Source organism: Podarcis muralis, chromosome 15 (assembly GCF_964188315.1).
Source record: "Podarcis muralis chromosome 15, rPodMur119.hap1.1, whole genome shotgun sequence".
In the NCBI taxonomy this organism is placed as follows: Eukaryota; Metazoa; Chordata; class Lepidosauria; order Squamata; family Lacertidae; genus Podarcis; species Podarcis muralis.
This window is the reverse complement of record NC_135669.1, coordinates 3704280-3719186: the sequence shown is the minus strand read 5'-3', so window position 1 is coordinate 3719186 and position 14907 is coordinate 3704280. Positions and strand designations below refer to the sequence as shown.

General features: G+C 42.5%; 1 protein-coding gene across 1 annotated transcript in view; it reads right to left on the bottom strand.

The window, feature by feature from the left end:
• Window positions 1–14907, bottom strand: part of ADAM28 (ADAM metallopeptidase domain 28) — a 69249-nt gene that overhangs the window by 21399 nt on the left and 32943 nt on the right. The window contains exons 5-11 of the mRNA XM_028707916.2: window positions 14740–14816; window positions 13265–13457; window positions 11337–11399; window positions 8873–8944; window positions 5873–6042; window positions 5256–5340; window positions 1711–1841 (exon numbers count right to left, since the gene is read on the bottom strand). Coding sequence (XP_028563749.2) covers window positions 1711–1841; window positions 5256–5340; window positions 5873–6042; window positions 8873–8944; window positions 11337–11399; window positions 13265–13457; window positions 14740–14816 — 791 coding nt within the window. The remainder of the gene's footprint in view (window positions 1–1710; window positions 1842–5255; window positions 5341–5872; window positions 6043–8872; window positions 8945–11336; window positions 11400–13264; window positions 13458–14739; window positions 14817–14907) is intronic.

Below are 14907 nucleotides of genomic sequence, written 5' to 3'. Positions count from 1 at the left end.
CACTTCATCTGAAAAAGCTTTATTCTGGTCAAACTAGCAGCCAAGCTATGTGTTACATTAAAGCTCTGTGTTTGGAATTCCATATGTAATTTTCTTTTTTTTAAAGCAGCTGTTGTTTTTTACCAGGGCCATGGCTAGAGGAAGAACGGTCTAACTCTTCTCTGGAAATATCATGGCCCCAATGCAGATTGCTCCTCCAGACCTGTTATTAGCTTTGAAGGGGAAGATGTGTTGGCTTTAAAATATAAGTTTTCTGCTTTCCCCCTCCATGGCTAAGAAAAGCTCCAGGGAATTGATTTGGGTCCATGATAAACCTCCCGTGCATGGCCTCGATCCAAATTGTACCTCGTGGCTGCATTTGCAGAAATAAAAAAAATCACGCAGACAGCTCCGGTGTAAGGTCTCATTTGGCGCTACTGTGAAACAATTTGCTTAGGGTTAAAGGAACACTTAAATAGAGATTAGGGATGGACCAATCTATCATTTTTTGTTTCTTTCAGTTTCTCATTTTCCTCCCATCTTAAGTTCAGTTTTCCACATTTCACCATCATTTTGTCATTTTTTAAATGTTAAAAGTCCTCATGAAAACTCACCAGCATTTTAGTGTGAATTTCTCAGGTTTATTTACATTTTTGTATGTTATTTTTGCCAATATAAGCATTTTTGTGCAGATTTTACACTAGCATACACATTTTCATACACATTGCTTGGCTTGAGAATTGCGTGGCTGAATTCAGAGGAGTGAAAATATCAAAGGATGTTTCTATTGTTTCGGAAAGCACATATTAAGAGGGGGGGGGGGAGAGGAATGTGGGTGAGCAATGGTCACCAAGTCACATCATGAAAGCAAATGGGGATCTACTGAAAACCACCCACAACCAGACGTGGTATTCTGTTAAGGTCATAACAAAGTTGCACCAGAAACCTCAGCACTTGCTTGATGGGGAAAAGCAGACATTCTTGAAGCAAGTGCTTCTGTGTGAAACACCAAAGAAATCCTTTCACATATTAAAACTGCATATGATGCACAAATTCCATTAAATAACTCCCTGAACAAGAGGGAAGGAGCACCCTGGGCTTTTTGCAGCAAGTACAGAAACTTCCCAAACAACTGCATGCTCTATCAAGGCTGCAAGAGGCTTGCACAAAAGACAGCAGAAGTCTGCAATAGAGCCATGTCTAGCAAGACCTATTTCTGAGCCTAAGCAAAACAACAACATCAGTCAGCCAGCAAACAAAATTCTGTGATCTATTGATTTCACTGAGAGAGGAACTAGTCAGGAATGCATTAACAGTCTCTCAACTTTCTTAAAAAATGAAAAGCAGCTGCAAAGTGCTGCCACTTTAAGTGGAGGAAACGTGGAGAGGGCTGCTTAACCCTTTCTACTCCCACCATTTATCAGTTCAAGATTGCTCTCTCTAATTATATTTATTTAACAAAATTTATATACCACTTGGCTGTAAGAAAACCCAGTTTTTATGCCCAGTTTAACTAAATCTCTCCTCTGATAACAAAGAAGCAGGTGCTAGTTTCAGCAGACGATGGGTTAAGCACTTTTGCTCTCCAGCAGTTTTCAGATAACTGCACCATCCTGGCAACAGTTCCATGCAACATAGTTGAATTATTAATTCAAAACTGTTTAGCAGCAATTGCATTCAAAAGCAACCACAGGTTTTGCCAGACTCCTCTGGCAGGTACAGGGGACTCACCTGAGTTGCGCCGCCATGATGCATGATCCAGAACTGCACTTACAGAAACTTGCATCGTGATTCATGCCAAAGTTATGCCCCATTTCATGGGCCATGGTTGCACCAATAGCAATTGGGTTTGGGTTGTGATCCTGCAGAAGGGAGAACAGTTAGCCTATTGTTAGTCTTCCAGGAAACAGAAGATGATGGTGGTTATTAGCATTGCATGGAAAAGCTCAATGAAATTTTGAGTGAATATTAGGCTCTGGAGGTGGGTGGAGGGAGGGGAGGAAAATCTAGTCATTTTCAAGGGTCTGTTGTTTGTTAATAGCAGCTATTTTTTTCACTTCTTTAAAAAAATATGGAATAGTTGCCAAAAAATTAAGGGGCCCAAGTTAAAGGTGTTTGACCAAACTGCGGGAGGCAGTGGAAGACAGGAGTGCCTGGCGTGCTCTGGTCCATGGGGTCACGAAGAATCAGACACGACTAAACAACAACAACAAAGGTAAAGGTAAAGGTACCCCTGACCCGAAGGTCCAGTCGCGGACGACTCTTGGGTTGAGGCGCTCATCTCGCTTTACAGGCCGAGGGAGCTGGTGTTTGTCTGCAGACAGCTTCCGGGTCGTGTGGCCAGCATGACTAAACCGCTTCTGGCGAACCAGAGCAGCACACAGAAACGCCGTTTACGTTCCCACCGGAGTGGTACCTATTTATCTACTTGCACTTTTGACGTGCTTTTGAACTGCTAGGTTGGCAGGAGCTGGGACTGAACAATGGGAGCTCACCCTGTTGCGGGGATTCGACCCTTAATTTGAACGCTGACCTTAATAAATAATAATAAATTTTTATTTATATCCCGCCCTCCCCAGCCGAAGCCGGGCTCAGGGCGGCTAACAACAATAAAATAATACAACATTCTAAATTGGCAAGCCCTAGGCTCAGTGGTTTCGACCACAGCACCACCCGCGTCCCGCTGGGCCTAAGTTAGCCATGCCCATTAACTTCAATGGATCTTTTCTGTGTAGGATAAGCACTGGATAAAACCCATAGTTTTATCACTGCTGCAAGTGGCCATGGTGGTTCTGTTGATGATCCATTGGCTTCCAATTCCCCTCCACACTTCTGCCCTTGGAATAAAACTATATTGTGATGTATACTCCTTCTAGGAGCACAGAGGGGAGGTAGCAGCTGCCACCAGTCCAGTAAAATATTTCAGAAAAACAGTTTCTGAACCCCCCCCCCCCCCAAAAATGGCCACTTCTGAATGGAAAAGCAAATTTGGGGGAAAACATTTCTGCTCAGCTCTATTCTCTATTTATGCATCACATGCAAGAGAGCATTTTTTGAGAGGGCTGCAACTTGCTTGGAGGGCAGATGCTCTGCATGGGCAAAGTTCCATGTTCCATCCCTGGCATCTCCAGACAGGGCTGGAGATAAGCCCCCTCTCTGAAACTCTGGAGAGCTGCTGCCAGTCAACGTAGACAATGCTGAACTAGACAGACCTACGGCTCCTCAATGGATAAGGGATGGGGAACATCAGGCCCAGGGTTCAAATGCAGCCTCCCAGACCTCTCTATCTTCTCAGGCCACATGCCCCCCCCCCCCGGCCATGCCCCTGACTGGCCCTACTTTGCACCCTCGTTGCAGTGCTATTTTTCAAGAAAAAGAGGTACCAGAACTGACCATGAACACCATCTTTGTTCTTTTAGAAAGGCAATGGTGCCCACCTGAGAGGTGCTGGAACTGAGTTCCTGTGAGCTCCAGCTGAAAAAAAGCCGAGTGCTTTTGCTTGGCTACAACCTGTCCTTGATCTTTGTTAATGTCTCTTGCTTCTCTAGATAGTGGGTGGAGAGGGCTACTTAATGTATAGATATGTGCAGAAGTGAGTATATGTGGAAACTAGCCCACTATCCAAAGATAAAAATTTATATTTGTTGCTCCACCCACTATTGCGATCCCTCCGCATCCCCCAAGGAGGCTGCCCAAATTATCTGGTGTACCAGATCAGCTTCACCAGGGTTCCCCCTCCCTCTAGGGAAGCAGCAGTAATGGTGTCACCAAGAAGCTGGGGTTGTGTTTTCTGCCCTGCCAGGCGAGCTGCTTCTGAGTAGCTTCTTTTATTCATATGTTCTGTTTTCAATTTACATTGCTTTCAGGCAGGCCAAAGTGTTTAGGCAAAGGGGGAAAGTAAACGAAATTAATAATCTAACAGCATGCATGGCATGCTCCAACAGCATGTGTGGAGGCTGGTGGTGTTTCTGTTTCCTTCCCAGGATATTTCAGCAAGATCTAGGCCTCCAGAATTAGTGAGCTTCTTCCAAGGCTGACACAGCCTAACAGCTACATGTGGTGACCCACCAAAGGCTCGAGGGGAAACCTCTTTGCTGCTCCCTGCCTCAGATTGCAAAGCGGAACAAGTTTCCAAGCACCCCACAGGCCACAATTCACAGCCATTCAGCCGCTGTCATTGGTCATTCCTTCCACAGGGTTCGAGGCAGCCTATATCATTCAATTTTAGAGGTAGAAAGGATCCCTGAGGTCATCCAGTCCAACCCCTTTTCCAGCTTCTGTGTAATTACCTCCAGCAAAGTTGAACTCACCAGTTCTCTGGAAAGCCTGTTCCACTGTTAAATAACAGTTGCCATTCCTTCTACTAACACTTATCCAAAATCTGCTCCCTTGCAACTTCCACACATTAGATCTAGTTCTGTTTTTTTCCTGGAGTAGGGGGAGTCAATGTGGTAACTTCCCTATGCGGTTAGGCTCCCATCCATCCTAGCCAGCATGGCCACATGGGCTAACCCTGCTCTGGAGCAACAGTAAATGTAGATTTACACATGTAGATGTGTAAAGGTAAAGGGACCCCTGACCGTTAAGTCCAGTCGCGAATGACTCTGCAGAACTGCTTCCGGGTCATGTGGACAGCATGACTAAGCCGCTTCTGGTGAACCAGAGCAGTGCACGGAAACGCAGTTTACCTTCCCGCTGGAGTACCTATTCATCTATATGCACTTTTTACGTGCTTTCGAACTGCTAGGTTGGCAGGGGCAGGGACCGAGCAACGGGAGCTCACCCCGTCGCGGGGATTTGAACCGCTGACCTTCTGATCAGCAAGCCCTAGGCTCTGTGATTTAGACCACAGCACCACCCACGTCCCTGGCCTATGTGTAGTTTATCCTAAATACACATTTTTAAGCATTTGGGCATATTTTTTGAGCGGAGATGTGTGTTTCAAAAATCAGTGAAATGTGAAAACAGAAGAATAATTACTTTACAATTAACACGGGGTGTGTGGATTCGGTCTCTTCACTTTGGAATTCACAGGAATTGAGTTCCTCAAGCATCCCAGAACAGAATGAGCAAAGTCTGCTCTCACTCTAAGCCAACTCAGCCGTGCAGAACAACAAATTCCTAAGACTCAGCCACATGCAAAAGCTAGTTCCCAGGATGAGGAAGCCACAGCCGATAAGTTGGTTTATGTTTGTAGTAAGGAAATGCCATTTTATAAGCCTTCCTTGCCTGCAACCCAATGTACTTCCCTCCTCCTCCTATCTAATTTCACAAACCTGAACAACTCCCAAGGAATGAGCAGGGTTGCACATGGTTCCAACATAGGCCAATCCTACTGTTGGTCCAGTGAAGTCAATTCCTCTGAAAGAAAAGAGGGATCGAGAACAGACTGTGAGATCTCATTCAGAAAGACTCCATTGTTCTATCATTCATAGAATCTATTGCTGCATTTGGCAAAGAAGCCTTTGGTAATTCTTCCCAATGGAGTTGTAGACTATTAATATTTCAGCTGCAACCTGTCTCAGAACTAAGGCACATGCAAGAAAAGTAGGGATCAATGAGTTTTGCCAGAACCCCCGTTTTTCATCCTGCACCCTGAAAATGGTAGAGGTTATTTGAACCCTCCCACAAATTTAGCCAAAAGTTCAAATGTTGCAGAAAATATGGTGTACCATCCCCTCTCACCCCCCCCCCCCACTCCAGTACCATGTCAATGACACCCAGAAGAAACGGGCTGGTGAAAAACTGAGGAGGTCATTTGGGGGCAACGGTACCCCCCCCCCCTACCACTCTTGACAGCATTTGGGGGAAGTGTTTTTGAAACTTTGGAAAGATATGGCTCACTAAAGGTACTCCACCTCCGCCCACAACCTTTTGCCACAGGGATACATACGTGAGAAGCTGAGCATTATCGTTCCTTTTCCGCTTCAACAGAACTGCCTGCCTCCACGCTGAGAACCGGTCTAAAGTGGTGCTCGCAGATTCGTTCACATCAATCTTATCCCCATCAGACCAAACTTCTAGGCCAATCAATGCTACATGAACGTTTATGGCTTTGTAAACCTATGAGGAGAACAAACTGTAATCAGGGAACACACAAAAATACCTTAAGAAATACCTTAGGGAAAAGTTGATAATGGATTTTATACTCCTCACCCCAACTTGGAGCAGATTAAATTGTATATATACTTTGAAACCAGGGTGTTAGTAAGGTAAAGGGACCCCTGACCATGAGGTCCAGTCGTAGCCGACTCTGGGATTGCGGTGCTCATCTCGCTTTATTGGCCAAGGGAGCCAGCATACAGCTTCCGGGTCATGTGGCCAGCATGACTAAGCCGCTTCCAGCGAACCAGAGCAGCGCACGTAAAGGCCATTTACCTTCCCACTGGAGCAGTACCTATTTATCTACTTGCACTTTGACGTGCTATCGAACTGCTAGGTTGGCAGGAGCAGGGACTGAGCAATGGGAGCTCACCCTGTCGTGAGGATTTGAACCGCCGACCTTCTGATCGGCAAGTCCTAGGCTCTGTGGTTTAATCCACAGTGCCACCCGCATTCCTAACTAGGGTGTTAAAGGTAAAGGTACCCCTGCCCGTACGGGCCAGTCGTGACCGACTCTGGGGTTGCGTGCTCATCTCGCTTAAGAGGCCGGGAGCCAGCGCTGTTCGAAGACACTTCCAGGTCACGTGGCTAGCGTGACGAAGCTGCTCCGGTGAGCCAGCACCAGCGCAGCGCACGGAAACGCCGTTTACCTTCCCACTATAAAGCGGTCCCTATTTATCTACTTGCACTTAGGGGTGCTTTCGAACTGCTAGGTTGGCAGGAGCTGGGACCGAACGATGGGAGCTCACCCCGCCGCAGGGATTCGAACCGCTGACCATACGATCGGCAAGTCCTAGGCACTGAGGTTTTGCCCACAGCGCCACCTGCGTCCCAACCAGGGTGTTAGGACAACATTAAAAGAAATACGGAAGTTCCAGGATTGTATCCAATACTAGTCCTACTTAGAGTAGACCCACTTAAGTTGATGAAAATTGCTTAAGTTATGGTCATTCATTCAAATGTGTCTACTCATTGTAGGATTTAGTTGGAGGCAAGTCCAAGGTTCTTATCTCTTTGTGTATTTTTTTTCTTTAAAAGCAGCCATGGGGTGCTTTTGTGGGGGGCGGGGATTGGGTTGGGCTGAGAAGGGGAGAGAAAGGGTTAATCAACAAATGCTTCCACAGACTCCTGAAACCAAGTAAAATTTCCCCAAACAAAAAAAGCCCCAAACAAAAGCACAAAATAAAATCACAAACAAGCAGCATGGAACAACAGTATGCAAAGATGTAGGTATCACAATCAAATTTCACTCAAGTTGTGGGTTTTTTAAGAAATGCAAAGAATTATAGTTTGTAGGCAACAAAGATAATTCACACTTCATGTTGAATGACATTTTCAGATACTGTAACATGCATGTGAAATATAAACATTGTTTTCAAAATATAAACATGCATATTTCTAAATAATGTTACAGTGAAGAACACATGTGGGCAACCCTTACTCCCAAATGTTTTATGCACTTGTGAGGGCATTAAAATTAGGGATCTGCAAATCTGTCAATTTCAGCTTCTCTCAGTTTCTCATTATCCAATCTTAAATTCATTTAACTGCATTTCCATATCAGTTTCTGAATTCATCAGCATTTTACTGCAAATTCTTCCGAATATACACAAAGTTTGTCTGCAATTTTGCCTAATACACTCATTTTTCCAATGCAATTTTCCCTAATATAATGCATTTTTGTATGTTGTGTTCACTGCTCTTTGCATTTGAATGTACACTTTAATGTACATATGCATTTCTATACACATTCCTTGGCTGGAGAACAGCACTGCAAAACCTGAAGTATGAATTTTGAAAGATGGCTACATTTTGGTTCACATATTGTAATTGCTAGGAAGGTTTCACTTTAAATGCAAACTGAATTTAATTTCTCCCCATTCCTAAATATACTTCTAGGCCCTGCACTTCTTTCCAAAGAATAAGAAAGGTGGCCATCTCTGTGATAAGTGATGTTGCTGTGCTCTAAAACTACCTGGTCAGGAATACAAAAATTGTTCATCTAGTAATGCTGAGATGCGTTCACATCAAACATCATTTTGTCAGCTCAGAGTGTAAAACAAGATTTCTTCACATGGACCTAAAGGAAGTTTTGAGGTACATGCAATGAAAAAGTCTGTTGAATAAGAGAGAAACTTCCATTCAATAACTGAGTGACTTGTATAGAAATTTGAAATGTTCTTCTAATTTTAAATGCCCAGTTTTTGAACACTAATTGCAAAAATCAGAGAGAAACAAGCTAAGAGGATTCTGACCATTGCTAATTTAATGCAGACTTTAATAATAATAATAATAATAATAATAATAATAATAATAATAATAATAATAATAAAATTTATTTATACCCCGCTTTCCCCGGCCAGAGCCAGGCTCAGGGCGGCTAACACCAATAAAATCACAGTAAAAACATAATAGGGGGGAGGGGGGGGAAACCAATTTAAAATACGGGTTAAAATGCAATTTAAAATGCAGCCTCATTTTAAAAGTAGCCCATGTATCAAAACCGTAAGGGGAGGGAAAACATAAGGGTCAGACTGAGTCCAAACCAAAGGCCAGGCGGAACAGCTCTGTCTTGTAGGCCCTGCGGAAAGATGTCAAGTCCCACAGGGCCCTAGTCTCTTGTGACAGAGCGTTCCACCAAGTTGGGGCCAGTACTGAAAAGGCCCTGGCCCTAGTTGAGACCAATCTAACCATATTAAAACATATGGTTAAAAACATATGTTTTAAAACATTTAAAAACATATCTACGCCTCACTATTGTTCACTCAGGGTCACTGCCATTATATCTTACCATATTTATGTAATTGACTATTTCAAATACTCTTGTCCTAATGCCAGTCATATTGCGGCTGTACTTCCTGAACTGCAAAAAGAAAAAGATGAAAGTATTAATAGCAGATTGAGCAGAGTGGGGTACAGGTTACACTGCAGGCACCGCCAACCTTCAGCCCTCCAGAAGTTTCAGACTACAATTCCCATCATCCCTGACCACTGGTCCTGTTAACTAGGGATCATGGGAGTTGTAGGCCAAAACATCTGGAGGGCTGCAGGTTGGGGATGCCTGGGTTACAGGGAAAGAGGAAGGCTTTTAACTCATCCTTGCTGTAGCAAAAGAATCTGTGAACCTACATATAGGAAGAAAATGCTTTTTTGACAACTTACAACCTATGACAAGTTCTTCATAGTGGATTCTTACAAGCTCACCTCCTAAACCTGGGTCCCCAACATGGCCCCTGTGGGCACAAGAGCACTCTCAGACACCCCCCTTGAAGCCCATCAGGGCCCCTCCCATTTTTTTTAGTTCCTTGGGGATGCCTCTTTTGGGGAGGTGTTAGTTACCTTCAGTGCTTTTTTTGTAAAAAAAATGTTTAGGGGTGCTCTCATTTTCCTACTCGTATTGAAATACTGCCCCTCAATGAGGCGAAACTTAGATTCACAAAATGTTTAGGGGTATGCGAACTCCTGTATCCCCCAGAAAAAAAGCACTGGTTACCTTTTGTTGGTGTCTATGTATTAGGATTCTTAACTTATGAGATTCCAATGTCGTGGGTTCAAGCCCCATGTCAGGCAAAAGATTCCTGCATTGCAGAGGGTTGGACTAGATTTGCCCACGTGGTCCCTTCCAACACTATAATTCTATGATTCTATGTAATTTGGGGTGGGAGTTCCCTGTTGTTTTTTCTGTGAAATTGGCATCCTGTGGTACCTTATACAAAGGACAAAAATTCCTTTATCTGTCAGTCTGTAGGTCAGGTTTTTATTGTGTATTGCTAATGACCATTGCAATGTCACTTACGTGCACATAAAAAACAAACAAACCCCAATACATTTCAAGAATTTGTTGAACAAAAACATGAAATGCAAGGTGTTACTTTAAACTGTAATGTTCCCCAAATTATGTAAATTAAAAAATCCCCTTGGGTTAAAAAAATAAAAATTGTCCATATTGCCTATCATCTATCTAGCTATCTATATCTATCTATCTATCTATCTATCTATCTATCTATCTATCTATCTATCTATCTATCTATCATCTATCTATCATCTATCTATCTATCTATCTATCTATCTATCTATCATCTATCTATCTATCTGTCTGTCTGTCTGTCTATCTGTCTATCATCTATCTAATATCTCACCCTTCCTCCCAACTACTAATGGTCTCCAACTCAGGGAAATTAAAGATATTGGAAACTGGTTTAAATTAAGTTGAATGCATAGTGTGGCTGTGCCTATTGTCCCCAGTAACATGCAGATAAATATTTGCAGATCAGGTTTGCATCTTCCTTATTAAGTTCTGGATTTCACTGAAAACTCATTGAATGATAATGAAACTGATGAGGTTAGCTGCTTCTCAGTAATTGCGGTCAGCTGCTTCTCATTAAATATGGGAAATTGTGCAGGGACTTTACAGTAGACTGGAAACACAGTAAACTTTGTTCATTCAAATGCCTTTTTTCCATTCTTGCAAGAAGCATCACCTCCAAGGCTGTAGCTATATATGGTAGTGAAATGGTGTCACCGTGGTTAGAAGGAAGTAACAACAAATGGCATCATTAAATGACATCAGCACAATATCAATTTCCTCTAATTTTTCACAAGACCAGCTGTTCCCTTTTGTAAAAGCGTTAGCAGAACACCAAATCTGTAATTGGAGAGACCTTCCACCACCTCCTTTGATATTATTATTATTCCAGAAGTTAACACTATTTGTGTACACATGAGGGGGGTGAGCACAACCTCAAGTATGGGCACAGGAGCAAAGAATTTGAAATAGGGTTTATCTTGTGGAGTTTGCCACTACTGAGGAAAAAGATGGAAAACTGGTTCAATCAATGACTATTATGCATTATAGCTAAATGTATTCTCCATGTTGAGAAGAAATATACATCTGAATATAAGAAGCTGCGGGCAAATAACAATATAAGGCCATCACCTTCATGCCCTCCTTGTGAGCTTCTCAGAGATATTCGACTGGAAACGGCAAATGCAAGACTAGAGGGAAGCTTGCGCTTTGGTCTGGTCTAACAGGGCAGTTCACATACTGCAGTGCTCCCCCTGTAAAGTAAGGTTACCAGATGTCCCCGTTTCCCGGGAACAGTCCCCGGATTTACAAATCACTCCCCTGACAAAATCCATCTATTTAGTAGGAAGTTGAAAAGTGTCCCCGGATTCATTGAAAAAAATCTGGTAACCTTACTGTAAAGTGAATGCTTCAAAAGAACTAAGGAGGAAAGCATTCCTTGGATACTTACCACTGTGTAGTCTACAGCTATGTAAAGTTCAACATATTTCCTGGCCTTCAGGTATGCCTGCTTCTAAAGGGAACAAGAAAGTGGAGATTGGCCGGAGTTTCCACACAAAGTTCACGGCAGGGTTGTTTAAAAGGGTTTTCCCCAGAGTGGCTGGGGAAACCCAGACAGATTGGCAGGGTATAAATAATAAATTATTGTTATTATTATAAAAGGAAAATGTTGAAGTGCCCAGTGGAATGTGCTTATAATTCACTCTCAGTGCATGCATCGTTACAACACACCTGCTTGTTTTTGTGTGTGTGTGCATACATGGTTTCTTGCTCAGAAAATCCTCAGAACTGAGAATTTGACATCAAGAGTGAAGAGAGTCTTGGGAGAGATGTGAATACTAACTTCCTAAGTACCACTTTGAGGTCAATATGTGGCTGATTCCCATTACAGTTATACAGTACATAAATCTAAATGGTAGAGTTCTCTCTTTTTAAATATTTCACTTATAAAGTCCCTGTGAAGAACATCATATTGGCTGCTTCTGGAATCACCATCACAACTTTGCATGCCTTGTTGGGAAAGGGGTCTCCAAGTTCTAAAATTGTTTTTACATCATCTTAGAAACATTGGTGACTACTTAGTAAAGAGTAGCAATCGTGTTTATGGGAAGTGTATTTGGGAGGAAGAAAAACGTGTATGACTGATCAAGGTCTGGGATTGTAGGGGAGCCTGGTCCATTTAATTTACTCTTTTACATGTCCATCACTCACTTTTTAGATCACCTAACATAATTTAACTTTTGCATGACTTGGATTTTTTCACTGCCTAAATGTTATTTCTGATCTCCCTGCAGCTGCCTATTTTGGGTCTGGCAGCCCATTATAAAGCCCTGGTTCACAGGAACATTGGATCGTCTGATAAACTAAGGATTGCTGTTTTATAGTCTGGTTAAAGCACATAAACCTTGGGTAATGCTGGCTGTGTGTGATAAGACATTTATAAGGTTAGAGAGCTTGTTAAAATCTTTGAATGTACAGAATGTAAAGATTCCATTTTTCAGGACTTGCATTATGAAATGAATTACTGGACTGAAACAGTGGCTACCCATATATATATATATATATTGTTTTTACAAAAGCTAAGATAATTTCTGAAATAATGTAAGGTGATCTGAGGAGGACATACCCATCTCTATACAGTAGCAGAAAATATGCACAACTATACAAATAAAACTTACATCTCAATATTAATCCACATCCAAGTAGTATGGCTTAGCTCAATTTTGGTCTGAGCTCTACATTGCACATTATCTTGCATTTGTGGTCAGGCTAATATTTGTAGAAGCAGAACTATGAATTTAATTTGCACAAGTCACTATGCAAGTATTAACTGTCTCTTAGCCCTTTCTCCCAATTTCCAGCCTCAACAGCACTGAACATGTCAGTGTTTGCCATCATATGTCAATGACACTTTTTCTGCCAGCTCTGCAAAACTGTCATCTGGTTCGCATGTGACAAACTTTCAGATAAAAACTAGGTTTATTTTCTTTCAAACACCAATGGAATTTAATTGCCATCACCGAGCCAGACTTCCAGAAATAACTCAAGAGAGAATTTATTTATTTATTTATTTATTTATTTATTTATTTATTTATTTATTTATTTATTTATTTATTGCATTATTTATTCTTAACCAAGCTTTTCTCCCACACTCCTCTCTTGGGCAAAAACACCTGACTACTATTTCTAAGCCTAGCAGCTGATTTAAGATTTTGTAAGAGCGGATGGGATAGTAATCTGTTTTTTTAACATGAATCAATTATTAATTTACTAAATTTAAATACATTTGCAGTTATTCACTCATTTGAAAACAAACAGTGCAATTTAAAATGTTGGGAATGAATGCAACCCACTGTCCATCCACTATGCCCCACTTACTTCTGCGCTTGTGCTCATCCTGGAGGTCTTTCTGGTGGGGTTTTCTGATTCCCAAGTAGTGTTGGTTACCCCACAGATCTTGGGGGTCTCATCCTTTTCTAGGCTATCATATTTGAAGACTGCATGTGCTTCACTGTCTGAGAGCTTCAGAGGCTCGATAAGATACCTCTCGCCACCACTCTTGAAATACCCTCTGTAAAACATGAGAAGACCGCTTCAAGATAAGTTGATGAAGATCAACTACTAAGCCGTTTCCTCTACTCTAAATTCCCCTTGAAACCACGTTGGATCTTATTTTCCTGTATTTACTCACATCTCTCCTGCTCTATCTTCCTGCACCCAACGTTATACCTACCAAATCAACTCTTTTATGTAGGAATGCATAAACTGTTACTTATTTCCAAGACCAGAATTGAAATAAGGATCACAATTCCTTCACTCAGATTGCCTGATTAAGCTTTCAATGTATGGTGTGCATGCAGCCTGTTTCTCCTGCAACATCCAAGTCAGGCTGCTGTCGCATCAGGCCTTAAGGGGGCGAGGTCACAATTCAGAGTTGAAGTACATGCCTCTCCTAACCAACCTAGCATCCCTGCAAGTTACGAATATTCCTTTGATAGCCATGCTACAGGAAGAGTCCTATTGTGTTCAAATCCTATTTGGGGGCTTCCCAAGAGGCAACTGGTTGACCACTGTTGCATGGACAGAATGCTGGACTAGATCAACCTTCAGTCTGATCCAACAGGGCTCCTTTTACGTTCTTAAGGTGGCCAGATTCCTAATATTTACATCATACCAGTCCACAGCTTTGAGAAGTGGACGTTGTGCAACCTTCCCTTGCATAAAAATGGACCTGGGAACCAAGAACAAACAGCAGTCCTGGGTAGCTCATTGGGCTAAATCCCCACCTGAGAGCATGAGGTTTCTGGTTCAAGCCATGGATAATATCACAACTCAGAGATAGAAGATCTGGAAAATACACATAGACTCATCTAAGAGTGACCATAGCTCAGTGGCAGGCACAGAGAAGGCCCCAGGTTCAATCACTGGCTTGTCCAGTTAAGGAAAGATCAGGCAACAGGTGAGAGGGAATAATTCTGCTGTTGCCGGTCAGCATAGAGAATATTGGGCTTCTACCAACCTGGAAGAAGGCAGATTCTTATGCTCTTCTATATCTACATTTAATTGTCATTGTGGCTAGGAAGGACCATAGCAAGCAGAAGGTCTCGGGTTCAATCCTTTGCATTTCCAGTTTTGAAAGAATTGGGGAAAACCTCTCCAACTGCTGCTGCCAGTTGGAGCAGACAATATTGGACTAGATGGACAAATAATCTGATCTGGTAGAAAGTAGCTACCATGTTCCACCCAACAAGGCATTCCTGAAGAAATCATCCCCCCCCCTCTGATCCCGCCCCCAAAGAGTTATCAGAGTATAAACAAAAACAATGTCAAGAAATGGCAGTGACCCATCTTACCTCAACCCACGACATGCACTGATGCTTGCTGTAGAGTCAGTATCATTTTGGACGTAACCTTCATAATAGCAGTGGTCCTGTATGGAGAGACAGAGAAGCACACTGATAGACTCATAGAACTGTAGAGTTGGAAGGTACCCCAAGGGTCATCTAGCCCAACCCCCTTCA